The sequence below is a fragment of the Apostichopus japonicus genome, chromosome 3 (assembly GCF_037975245.1).
Source record: "Apostichopus japonicus isolate 1M-3 chromosome 3, ASM3797524v1, whole genome shotgun sequence".
Taxonomy (NCBI): domain Eukaryota; kingdom Metazoa; phylum Echinodermata; class Holothuroidea; order Aspidochirotida; family Stichopodidae; genus Apostichopus; species Apostichopus japonicus.
The window spans coordinates 4,554,895-4,568,569 of record NC_092563.1 but is presented as its reverse complement, the minus strand read 5'-3'; the positions used below and the strand labels follow the sequence as shown (position 1 = coordinate 4,568,569).

General features: G+C 37.8%; 2 protein-coding genes across 2 annotated transcripts in view; one reads left to right on the top strand and one right to left on the bottom strand.

Moving 5' to 3' along the window:
* Positions 1-256: 256 nt before the first annotated feature.
* LOC139960911 (uncharacterized) lies at positions 257-5,002 on the bottom strand. Its single transcript, XM_071959608.1, has 3 exons — positions 4,397-5,002; positions 1,911-2,011; positions 257-1,041 (listed from the first exon to the last, which is right to left on the bottom strand). The coding sequence occupies exons 1-3, from the start codon at positions 4,672-4,674 to the stop codon at positions 908-910; spliced, it is 513 nt and encodes a 170-aa protein (XP_071815709.1). The 5' UTR covers positions 4,675-5,002; the 3' UTR covers positions 257-907.
* A 2,256-nt stretch (positions 5,003-7,258) lies between these two features.
* Positions 7,259-13,675, top strand: part of LOC139960905 (uncharacterized) — a 29,626-nt gene continuing 23,209 nt past the window's right edge. The window contains exon 1 of the mRNA XM_071959596.1: positions 7,259-8,103. Within this exon, the coding sequence (XP_071815697.1) occupies positions 7,627-8,103 (477 nt within the window). The 5' untranslated portion in view covers positions 7,259-7,626. The remainder of the gene's footprint in view (positions 8,104-13,675) is intronic.

Below are 13,675 nucleotides of genomic sequence, written 5' to 3'. Positions count from 1 at the left end.
GGAAGAAAGTAAAGAAAATGTGGAGATGGAGGCTAGGGGTAGAGATAGATATGATATGAAAGTACAGAGAAAAAAAAACCAAGAGCAGAAAAATGGAGATCACTGGGATACTGTCAAATACACAAGAAGAATATACAATCTAAATACTGGAATTAAATAATGCACAACATAAATACAGCTTTATGACATCAACAAATCAAAGGGGAAAGATATAATGTTTCAAGGATGCTGGAAAATAAGACACAACAGAAGATGGTTATGGTTTCTGATCTATTAGGCTTCTTCTCTCTACTGCTACCAGGATGTAAGAGACCACAGGGACTCGCACAACTCTTTAAGTTGTGATGACCTCTGACCCTTACTATGCCTAACTGTTATCTTGCCAGGAAATAAATACACCAGTGCATGAGAGGAGGTGAGAGACAGGACTGATTGATCGTGTCGATAGGGGTACATGTGATTCAAGAAGATAGATGTAAAGATTAGCATCGTTTGGACACTTCAAATGGGACCCCCTCCCCACCCCCCCACACCCTCCCCCACGTTCAAATCATATCCCCTCCTGGCAACGGAAATGAACACCAGTATAAATAAACCGATACAGATATTTATACACACTGTGCGTGTAGGCCTATATACAATAATATAAAGCTGGCCATTCTCTGCTTGTTACTCCTTGATTGAATTTCCCCAACCTTGCCCACCTTGACTTAGAGGGTGGCCAAGCTCCTGATTTACAGTCATAGCTACTATCGAACAAAATGGACGAAAGCAATTTATCTCAATCTGGTGATGCAGATGTATCATTAGCTGCTAATCCAACGTTTGTGAATGTCGCACAACCTGTCAACAAAAGTCTGGGAAAAGTGCTTGCCCCTGCCATATGTATGATCTCTTTTGTTCAGGATCATGTAAATGTGTATTCGTATAGTCTGAGGTTTCTCTCCCATGCTGCTCCATATCTAATCCTACTGGTGACATTGGACAGAACATTGGCAGATGGCTTCTTGAGAGGTGTTGAAGTAACTGGATCAGGAGTATCTGTAGAGATTACATAAAACAATAGTTACTAGATTGCAAGTATCCTGCTATAGCTTCTATGGCTGTGACTAAAAATATACAGTACCTTTTGTTTAGAACTTATCACACTTATGCAGCACTGGAAACTGATATTTCAATTTAAATGGTGTCATTGAGTTTAGAGGACATTGAAGTTACAAGTATGTTGGTGAAACCAAGACCACCCTCAAGAAGCAGTTCTAGTCACAAGTCAATACCATGAAAATGGAGACTCCAGTAGGGGAACACTTTCAGCTCCCCAATCATACCATTAAAGACATGTCCCAACAGGTAACTAACTTCGTAGACTAACCATCTCAGACACAGTACACCACAGCAGAGATAGAGAGAGTGGACGGAGTGCCCTAGCACCATTCAACTGAATGGGCTCAATATACAGGAAGGACATGACTAACTTTATCCTGCTCCATCTCTGTATTCTGCTATAGTTTATTTGCCCTCTCTCCTTACTTAATCCTCGCTTTGTACTCCACAGTTTATCTAAATACCTCTGCTTTCACTGACTCCTTTTGTTCAATACACCATTAACTTCTTTCTTTGTGTTCACCATGTCCTCTCTGTTCCAGGCTCTATTGTGTCTCTTTAATTTACTGTTACTAGTCAGTTTGCCTCTAAAGAAGATCCTGATAATATCAGGCCCACTTACTTTTATAAATTCTCATACACATGTATGCTTTTTAGTGGATGAGCAATATGCTACCATCTTTTTCTTTTCTTTTGGAATTTAATGAGAATGAAATTGTATTATTTTTCTGATCACACCAGATCAGATAAGATTAGCACTGCTCTTCCAGTCTGTAATTCATGCAAGGATAAACATATAAATTTACCTTCTCCTTTCTGAGTGTCAACTGATCTTTCTGTGGTGACAGCCGCTGAGAATGCCTCTGTTTGACTTTCAGCATCTTTCAGGAAAAGATGCATTTGAAACCTATACAATGAAACAAAAAAAATTGTCTGTAAATCATATAACTGAAATAGTAATTTTACTGTACACCCCAAGCTTAATTGTATGCGTAATGAATCTGGTAATGACCAAATCATTACAAACATACATGTTTTTATCATACCTAACCAAGAAAAAATATGAAAGAGAAAAGTAACAAACAAACACTTAGGCAGATTTCAATAATAACATATTGTTAACCCACATTGATTTAAACCCAGATAAGGATGAGATATTCTTTCATACTCTTCTTCAACATATCCATAAACCGCGGTACCTTTCAAGAATTGAAAGGATAATTTTGTGTTGCCCAACTGCTTGCCCAACAACTTGAGCTCACATGTCAATGTAAAATTTACTAGGTAAACTTCCTGTCTTAGTGAACTGATTGGTTTCATATCGCTAAAAGATGTCCAGTCTTTTGATCAAAGTTTGATGTACACTCATTATTTACCTACTGTGTAAACTTCCTGTTTATGTGAGCAGTTGGTTTCATGAGTGAGAATTGAGATGCTAGCTTACTCCATGACACCATTGTGAAAAATTCCTGTTTACATGAATAGCTTGATTTCAGACTACCATATATTTAACGCTAGATTACTCTCCACAAGAGATAGTTTCGGCCACCAAATTTAATAGATATTATAATTTTTGAACACTAAACATCAGATCATTCACAAGAAGCTGAACAAAAAAAAGCATAGTACTGACTATATATAAAAAATATGATAACTTAGCACAGCATCATAAAGTATGAGCATCAGGCCTACACAAAAAAAACTGGTACTTTCTTACCTCCAGGCATGGCTATATAAAGGTTTATAAAGGTATAGCTATATGTACTAATATGGTCCCTCAATTTGTGAGGCTAATTTACCTAATTTCTTGCATAGCAGTTGGGTTCCTTCAAAAATCCCAAACACAGAAATGTACACATGATTGCTGGAATATTGGACAGACAGTCAGTAGATAACAGTATAACACCCTGTTGCCCACATGAACCATTAAAACTTGATTGCATATATGCTGGCTGTGGCTGACCTTAGAAAAACATAAGGTCTCGTTGAATACGCAGCGGTGTGAAAACATGTGAATCTGTTAGTAGTGATTCTAAATTATTTATGTATAGTAGATGCATTATTTTTATAGGAAAAATTGCAGGTTCATGTGGTTGTACTTGTACAGCACAGTAGGCCTTCCTCACTGGTGTATATTACAAAATTAGGGAATACAGTTACTATGAACACTAAATTCAGATACTTATTACTAATACTATAGGCCTTAGTCCTATGTTATATGCCTAGTTAATTATGACTGGGCATAGGTGAGGCTTTTCTTTCAAATGCTCATTCACAAGAATTATTCCTCAAACAAGGACAGCTGATAACAATTTAGAACCTGGAGGGGTGGGGATGAACAGATCACTTAGGCCTAGTGGTTAGAAAATATATTTCCATCAATTTGTTGAGGCAAAAAAACAGTTTACTTTTTGGTGATGAGAAGGCCCAGCTTTCCATGGCATAAATGAGGAGTGAAACTAAAGACCCCCAGTCCCTGTCAGTCTTCTTTAGGAAGGATATTTTAATTTTTTACTGTATACAGTACAAAGTGGCTATTCTTACGACTAGTTGTAAGAATAATTTCCGACTACGCATGGGCAGTTGCTATTTTTATGATTAGGAGTACTAATTTTATGACGAGGAGTAACAATAACTTCCGGTTAGGGTTAGGATTGAGGTTTAGGGTTATGTTTAGGGTTACCCCTACTACATGCGCAGTTGCTTTATTTACTCTACTGCACTTGAATTTGCCTTTGTCATAAGAATAGTTTATAAATAATTGTTACGACTAGTAGTCGTAAGAATAGCCACGGCCTATACAGTATCCTCATGACAAGCATTCACAAACAGTGATGATGATGACTCAGTAATACAACTTACTGCTATTTTGTGCTAGGATAAGTATGATAAGGTTAGCATACGCTAGGTCCATTGGAAAAATAATGAATGATAGGCCTAGTTACAAAGCCTAGGCTCATCAAATCATGTATGTTACAAATACAATAGCATAGACACTGCAAAGTTCGAACACCTAAGCCTTAAAATACCCCAAAAACTATCTTCATTTTATTGACAGATATGTACGTACATACTTGCGCACGGGTCATTTTGGAGAGGAAATAACTGTAGCTTCCTAGTTTTTAGTGATATTGGCTTTCGCTTGTAGGTTATCATGGTGAAACTGTGTATTTCTTAGGGGTGTCCGAACTTCGCAATACTGACAGTTACTGTACCTAGGACAATACCCTGTAGTACTACTATGTACTAGTATTACCCTATACAGTTTTAGCCTAGCTTAGCAAATCAGTACCTTTTTGTGTGATCCTGAAGCAAATGTTCTGCGAAATCTGCGTTGCTAACAGAAGTCAAATCGTGGACATGTTTGTAGAGCTCTTTCTCCATTTGCCAGTTTACGTAGGAACGTAGAAGATAGATCTTCGTGGCATCTCTTCGTCGCTGTTGTTCCTTTGCACTGCTGTTTTTGTCAGGTCCATGCAACAATGGCTTTCCTCCACTTGAACCTACGCTCGTTCCAGGATAAGGTCGTTTTCTTTCGCCCGATTCTCCTTGCCCTGATCCCTTTTCCATGATTGTCACTATACTCTAGTCTAATCGAATGTATTTGTACGAAAATCGTACAGTATTCTTTACTCAAAAGGCACACAAACAACAAACTATCGCGTACGAAAATCCTTTGCGGTAAACAGCACAATAATCTGAAATGCTGTGTTATAACATTATGTGTGCATGGGTACGGGCTTGTTACGCATACGCTTGCCTGTGCTATTCACTGATCTAAATTTGCCACCGAGGTCACGTGAGTTTTCGGGGTCCCATTAAACCTCGCTGAAACCTCGAAAATGCCAGCGCCCTCTAAAAAAAGTCTACGAGCGATATCGCCTTTAAACAGGTGATTAGATGAATATAGAATAAAAAGACTCTACCGGTAACCAAAAAAATACAAGAACAGCAACGCTGTAGAAGCTCAGCTAAGCTTCTGATTGAGAGGTTGGTTTTGACTAGCAATATTTCTGAGGAGTTTATCTATATTGCTTGTGCGAAAACTATAAGACATATGCGGATTAACGGTGTCATTTCCTTTCCTCCCATCTCATTTTCCCCCTTGCCTTATGCTTGTTCTTAGCAGACAAAGTTTGCTACAACGTAAGACACTTGTTAACATTATTTTAATTCATATTTTTATAGCTAAATGTATTTTTTAGTTTTATTCAAATAAACATTGACAAAAGTTTGAAATAAATTTGAAAAGTCAAAAGGCTATTATTACCGCTAAATTGTGTTCTTGAATATATAAAATGCAGAACTGCCTTTGTAGTATATATCTTTAAACCAGAATGCATTGCTGTATTGAGGTTTGATGGATGACGTCATCGTAACAGGGTTTGAGCAATGTTATTCTTGTAAGGTATGACCAAAAAGTTTGTTGATAGGAGTTTTGTAGCAGATACTGTTGACCCTTGATGAATTTTGACCTTCACAAAAAATAACACATTTATACTCAAAATGACACTTCATTCTCCTTGGAGTAGGAGATACGTCAATGTTACATTTCCTTATCCATGGTGGTTCCAACGTTTCACATTTACTAGCCAGTTGACGTCAAATGACTTTGGCCTTAACTAATGTCAAGGGGTCTGTCCAACTCAGAATGGGTAACCTACATATTTCCGTTCTTGAGATAAGGTAGGTACAAGGTTTTCACTGTTTTATCCTGTTGACTTCAGATGACTTTTGACCTCCAATAAAATCAATAAAGTCCCTATATAATATGGGCAACCTAGATCCAAGTATTAGGGTTGTCAACGATACACTTTTAGAGATCTGGGTGTTACAAGAAGGCAGCGCTCACACACACTCACCAAAACATGGCACACCAGAGAGTTGCTAGCAATTAAGTCCCAGCTCACACACGCCATCATGAGTTCATAGGTTTGGATTGTCATCGAATCTATACTGTCACAAATTTTTTTTATGCAATAGATCGTTGTAATTACTACTAGGGATTAACTATGCCCCATTACAAAAGCGAAGAACCAACAGTATATGCACTTCGTAGTTTTCATTCATGCAAAATTAGAACGAAAAACGTAGTAAGAAAAGTATATTCCTCTGCTAAAGTTGCATAAATGTTGGGGATGTCACGTTTGAATTGTGCTGACCGAAAACTGCTCACGAAGATTGCACCCAGACAATAATAGACTACGACCTGCAACTCGTTTATAATCGATGTACCACGGAGAAACGTTAACAAGCATAAATCGGAATCGGCTCCAACAATATAGGTCATTCTCACGTGTCGTATTCCACACACAAACTGTGGAAAAGTTCAAATTGCAAATATGCCAAGCAGTATTTTTAACAGAGAGTGACATCGAATTCGTTCGAAGCCTGAATAACAAGTCAATATTTGACTTGATCAAGTTTCCCACGGGTGGAATTATTCCCAAAATGATGGGAAAATTAAGATATAGGACATTTTGCTATTCACACCAAAACCGGATACTGGTGTCAATACTAACAAGTAGGAAAAAAAATTTATGATCATTTGCATATATGATCTGTGGCCTACATGTCATCATTACTGAAAACTTACAGAAGGCCCTGTTTTGGGCCCGCACATGACGACAACAATATTTTTCCTGAACAAGTTTGGTTCATCACCATTCAATTGTAATACATACAATATTTCAGCAGATTTGGACAACTGACGCTCTATTTACAAAATAAAGTCGCATACATGAAACTTACCTCACACAAACCACTCATGAAATTTCAGCCAAATCGAATGAAAAATGACGAAATAGCAGTCAATCAAACACTTTAGCAAAATGTGACAGAATTTTAACAGATTCGAACAATCGCATAGCTCAGCTGAAAGCTTTCACTGAACACAGAGTTCACAGGCGGGATGGGGATGATGGGGTGATAAGGAGGGTACTATTGGCTTAATAAAGACACAAGAAGATACATTTATTTAAGAAAAATGACGTGCAATTTATCTTTCTTTCTGAAATCGGAAGTTTTGTGCTTGAAAATCACTACACCGGAACAACGGAACATCTTAAAAATGCTAGAATGTTCCTACTACCAAACAGAATGAAAACTACGCCACCAGTCATTTATTCGACACAATCGAGTAAACGAAGGCAAATCGTCAGTTAGTAGTTTGAACTTCACTCGTGAGGGAGTCCACATTTTATCAGAACAAGCCGAACGTTAGAAATAATGGAAACAATCGCAGACGTTTGATCTGGCCGAGTGAAATCTTCCTGGAAATTAATCAATTACGTTTTCTTCATTAGTGAAGTGGCCTCATCGTCTTTCTTTCATTCTTTTCCTGTTTGGCGGTGATCAGTATATATATATAGTGAGGGGAGCAGACTTGTTCTTTTAAATGGTTTAATTTCAAAAAATGGGAACATTTCATTCAGAGAAGATTGTGATTCTGAGCCGTTGTTATTGACAGTAGGTATAGGTATTGCCTACTATACTTGGTACTATAGTAATATTGTCATCATCATGATGGAGTTAAATTGGCCGAAGTTTCTTTTAATCGTGTTAACTCTCTTCATTTATCAACGTCCTGTGCAATGTAGTAACCGGAAAATTAGGGAGAATATTCAAAAGAGAAATATTGAGACTGCTTTGGAATCAGTGGAACCTGGACAAAGAATCCGTGAATTTACGAAGGAAAACGATTTTATAGATGACGAAGGGCCATTGAGCGAGATCTACCCAGTATGGAACTCCTTGTACCCCTGGTGGTTAGATATTGTCAACATAACTGATGAAGAGGGGCAGGAGACGACGTCAAATTCAATACAGTCAGCGGCGGAAGATGGGGACAGTTCTTCTAATTCGGTGTACAACAGTGTAATCCGTTTGGAGTCCAGCAGTGACGAGGCAGGGAACGAGGATTTCTTCGATCTCGGTAGGACTCTCGCGGCTGCGAGGGCGGGCTCTATTTCAAAATATGTCAACAGAAAGAAAACTAAGGTAGGGCTGAATAATTAATTAAATACTTCTCATTCCCTGCTAACAATGATGAAATGAATTAACTTATTTTTCTAGTCCCCCCCCCCCCCCCCCAAATTCGATTAACGGTGTTTGTTCTCCTTCTGTTCTCGGACAATAGAACTCATGCTTTTATAATACCTATATATTGAAATTGTAGTGAGTTAAGGAGTCGTGTTTTCGGGAACCACACTGTTTAATAGTAATGTTTTTCTTTAATATAGTATAGGCTACTTCACTCCATCATGCAGTGAACGGATATTGTTCTGCACCTGTCGCATACGAAGATTATAATATACTCGTAACCCCACTTTAAAACTTGCCTTTTGTGTTGTATTCACATCAACGTTTTTACTCAGCATACGTATATATGCTCGGTTGACTGAACATCATTTACTTCAGTGGAACCAACACAATAGCTATTGTTCAAGCCCCCTTTGTCATCCTTCTTCTGTCAACTATATCGGCTTCAGAAATCTTCCCAATCACAAATTTCTTTTTTTTCTTCTTTTTTACTAAATGTTTGTTTGTTTTGGTTTTAGATATATCTTTCTAACTCTCTTCGTCAAACTTGTATACTGTCATACCTATAGTGACTTTATATACAATACAGCATAATACGCTTTACTTATAGTATCGCGAGAGTACCAGAATTACGATACTAGCTTTCAATTTACACTGTAGACTATAGTAAACAATAATATCATAGTCAAATTCCGACTTAACCTTCATAAAGAAATATTTCAATCTTACTATACGGTAAATTACAATGTATGTTCAAGTTGTGTATCGCTTAACTCTTTTGATTCATATACAAAATTGGATTGGGAGGGGAGGGGGCGGAGTATGGGTCATATTTAAAACTGAATTGGCAGGGGAAGGGGGGCGTATAGTATGAGTCAACTAGCATATTTGCTGTGCAAAAGTCTATTTGCACAGTGTATGTACAGTGTACAGAAATCACAGTCTATCCATGATATCACAGTGTATCCATGATATCACAGTGTATCAATGGCATCACAGTCTCTCATTAAATCTGGAACCTCCCCATCGTCATATGGTAATAGTAGCGTGATTGGTTTGCCGGAGAGTGCGTCGTCTGGTGCTATTAAAACGTCTCAGTGTGACCTGTGTCATCATAGTGTGTTCGTGTACAGACACCATCATGATTATAATTTATCAATGAACTCGCAGTGTCCCAGTGTATCCCTGTATACAATCATAGTGTCATGCTATGATACAATGTTTGTTGTACAGTTCGCTTGTTCCAAAGTGTCCAACTAAACTGAATCTATCTTCATAGAGCCTCAGTATATCTACATCAGTGTCGATGACATCACAGTGCCTCGTGTACCGATGTCATCGTTGTTTCCCATGTGCGTCGTTAGCATCATAGTGTATACTATAGCTAGTTGATCACATAATATGTGATATGATATAGTACCTTACTGTATCGATGTCATTATGGTGGCCATGTTGATCGATGACACCATACTTTAACAGTTCATCAATGTCAGCACAGTGCCAACATAGACCATAGTATCAACGTGTATCGAGAACTTCATGGGGCGTCACGGCGTGTCGATGGCATCATGGTGTCGCAGTGTATAAGGATGACTTAGTATCTCTGGGTGTATCACAGTATCATGACTTGTGTGTCGATGCTATCACAATATGATAGTGTTCTATCATACTGTGACAGTGTGACTGCCTGAAGGTATAATGATGAAGTAAAACCAATTTAATTATAATAATACCCCAAAGGACGCGGTTTTTGTATCGCGTCGCTCACGTGAATCAAAACGTGCGTAGCTTCAGGTGGCAACAGTAAAACTGTGGGCCATTGGCCTGCGTGGCTGGTTTGATTTGAAATGTTGTGTAGTCAGCTGTTCACGCATACAATTGGTGATGCATTGAACTTCGAAGCTATATGAGTGAACAAAACCAACTCTGTATCAATCGTTATACAAATACAGCGAACACACGGACAAATAAATTGTGGCCCGGATGGATTCTCTTGATCGAGCACACAGTGGTTGCTCGCGAACCCTTTTAAAACACCAAATCCGGGTAATTGGAAACATATAGATAATAGTCCCGAGCTCTGACTCACGTGGGTAGGAATACCCAACGTAAAAAAATTCTGATCCTTATATGCAGTAAATACGTGGCAGGACGATTCCTTTATGGTAAATATAATATATATATATATATATATATATATTATAAGTTCCAAGTAATATATATATTTGTAAGTTCCAAACAGGAACTTACTGACTACGGGGGGGGGGGGGGGCATGCTCTGTACATTGACTATGTACCATGACTGAAAACTACCAGTAGCCAAAGTCCCCGCACCCATCCCCCTTGCAGCCTGGGACCAAAGTAAATTTACTGCCATTTTAAAGATGTCACCTGGCATATCATCAGTGTTGTTGATCTTTTACCGATACACATAAGTTACGAATATATTATCTCCATATATCTTAATGAAGTATTTTCGAGCAGATCTGAGTATATATATTTTTGGGATCTGATTATAGGGTATCGCCACTCAGCTGCAGGGTGTTCGGCTGCACCCTCTGTTCTTAGAAAGACAAAGAGGCGATTTATTGTTTGGTAGCACAACGTTATCACATGTACAGGTATGCATATTAGCTGCTAAATCCGTACCACACCATATCAAGTGTGGTTAGTTCATGAGAACACAATGACAAACACAATGACAATACAAATTGTGCACTAACCGCTATGACCAAGGTCAAAGCCAGGTGCACTGCAGCTAGTTACCCAAATACCCTGAACTAATCTAAAATTTAGACCATTGTACTCCCTGCAGTCGATCTCCACCCCACTCGAAAAAAAAAAAATAAATAAATAAAAATAAAAACATTATTCGATTAGACATCGTATGTGGTTCGCAAAGTATTAGGTGCGACACAAAAGTGGATCTCTAAACCTTTTCGGTGGGCCGCGATATTTACCCAGACGAGCAACGATTCCAAAGAACGTGGTGTCTGGTGGGGTCCTGGCTAACGCTAACGCTACATGGAAGTTCCTGAGTCGAGTTTATTGCAGACCGCTGTTCTAAAGCGAATTCAGTATATTGTGCATTATATCATCGTGGCCCTGTCTACGGTACAGACTTGTATATCATATTGTCACTATGTTTATGTACATTTAAGTATTCAAAAGAGTAAATGGAAATTTTCATATATTTTGACAGCGTAGAAAATTCTCAATTGAACAGTGTATTCTGTTGTGTGCGGATTAAGTTACATTTGAGGATTTATATTTGCCCTTGTAATTTCTTCGCTGGGGATAAAGCTGGCAGTGAAGAGCGTCTCCGCACTTCGTATTAAAGCAAATCCCTTCCACATGTCTCCTAACTCATCGCTGTTATAAATTTTTAAGAAACAATGAAGGTAAAAGTGATCTCGCGCAAGTGATTCATAATCATGACCTGGATCATCTAACGTGCTAGTATAGGTCAAAGGTTACGGGAAAAAACAAACACATATATGTAAACAGAGGTGAGAAAACTGCCATGGTTTTATTAGGGAAGAAATAAATCAAATCGTCACTGTTTTATATCTTTCTGAATATTTTTTTAATTTTATTTTATTAGTCTGCGGGTACCTCTTTAAACGACATATGATCAAGGTATGTCAGAGAGTTTCCAACCCCGTGTGACGTCTTAGAGCGCTTTCACCCCAAACCAGCTGAGGAACATGCAGTTTTTCCCAAGAGAGATGAAAGTAATTGAAAGATATTTTAAAAAAAGGGGGAAAAAAAGAAAGAAAGAGAAGGACTGCATTTAATACTAACAAAATCTTGACATAAGTTGGACACCTGCTGGTGACCTATTGAGTCTCACCATATTTTGTGAATTTATATTGCTACATTGTTTATTGTAATATTATGCAATGCTTACGTATAACATGGCCACTTGTACATATATGACCCAATTCCCTATTCAATGCGCTTATAGCAATAACCGCTGCCAGGTGGAAACGGATAAGGGAAGGGGGGGGGGGGGAATGAGAGCTAATGGGGTTCAAAGGGTTCCCTTTAACGTCAGGAATAAAATTCATGGCATGTTGAAGAGGGGAAGTGTTGTGTGATATACCGAAGGTGGTAGCACAATGAATGATGTGTATATTCAGATAACGCCGTTTTGGTAAATGTGCAGTGATGCAGTGAAAATTGTGTTACATAGTCGTGTGCCGTTTTTTTTTTTTTTTTGGCTTCAATAAAAATATTTAAAGAAAATATGGAAGTGGGAGGAGAATAGAAAGAAGACGTACATTATCAATAAACTTGTGCCTATATATATATATATATTTCATCTTCGTCAGATCTATGTGGTAATTATCTGAATGAGTCTATAACGATATTTGATTATGTAACGTGAATCCGACCCCGAGCAACTGGCGAGCAAAGATGACGTAAACTAAAACAAAAAAGGCTAATACAGAATGACGTCATCAGTCGTTACTTCATCTAATTTACATATACGTCATTATGGGTTCGATGCGAAGTAGAAACATGAACGAAACTAAAGTAAAGTCAAGTAAGTTATTGATGCAGTTATAGATTCAAATCATGACGCCCACAAAAGATTTCAGCTTTGGGAATCTATAATATCAAGATATAGCATAAAAAATTTGGCAAACAAATAACCCGAGATATGGCTTAAATTAAAGACAGAAGGGGGAAAAATCATGCTTACCGGAATAACTAACCTTGACAACAAACTATGAGAAGAATTTGAACAAAGCAAGCTTGACCTTAAGAAGTGTTTCTGCTTATTCAATTCGATTTGTATTTATAATCGACGTTCTTTGATCTCATAGCTTCCTGTTGAACGATTGAACAGTCTTGCTTTTAGACGAAATTTTACCATAGACAACACAAGGTGTAACACAACAGCAATACAGAATGGCTAGAATAAACACGTCTCTATATAAAGGTTATACGTTAGATCAGCATAAACGATTGACAGTAAATTCAAGCAGCAATCATTTACAACCCTTGCATTATTTTGCCCTTCAAGCACACGTCGAAACCCATTGAATGGAAATTTCGACGACTTTATATGCTTGTTTGATATTTTCGTTATCGATACGTTAAATGTGGTATATATACAACCGGGAGTAACTGGTAATTACTTCAATAGAAATTAAAAGGTTAAATGGTTGCTGAACTTAGTTCCAATAATTGCTGAAAATGTTTCCTTATTTACGTCAAAACCACAACCGCATAGTACTTTGTAACGTATTTAGAAAGAAGAGAACTTACTGAAAAGGGTTTTTGTTGATGCATTCGAGGTAAACACTTTTTTTTTGGAAAGAGGGCATTGCCTTACCAAGAATTGTGACTTCCTTAACCAATCTAAGAATTAGCTATATATTTAGATTAATCATCAATAGTTTACGTCGTAGATATTACAACAAAATATTTGGGCATTTGTATGCATATATTTTTTAGACTATTCATAAGCTCGTTTTGTTTAACTCTCGTATATAGCGACTTACGATGGGAGCACACCTCC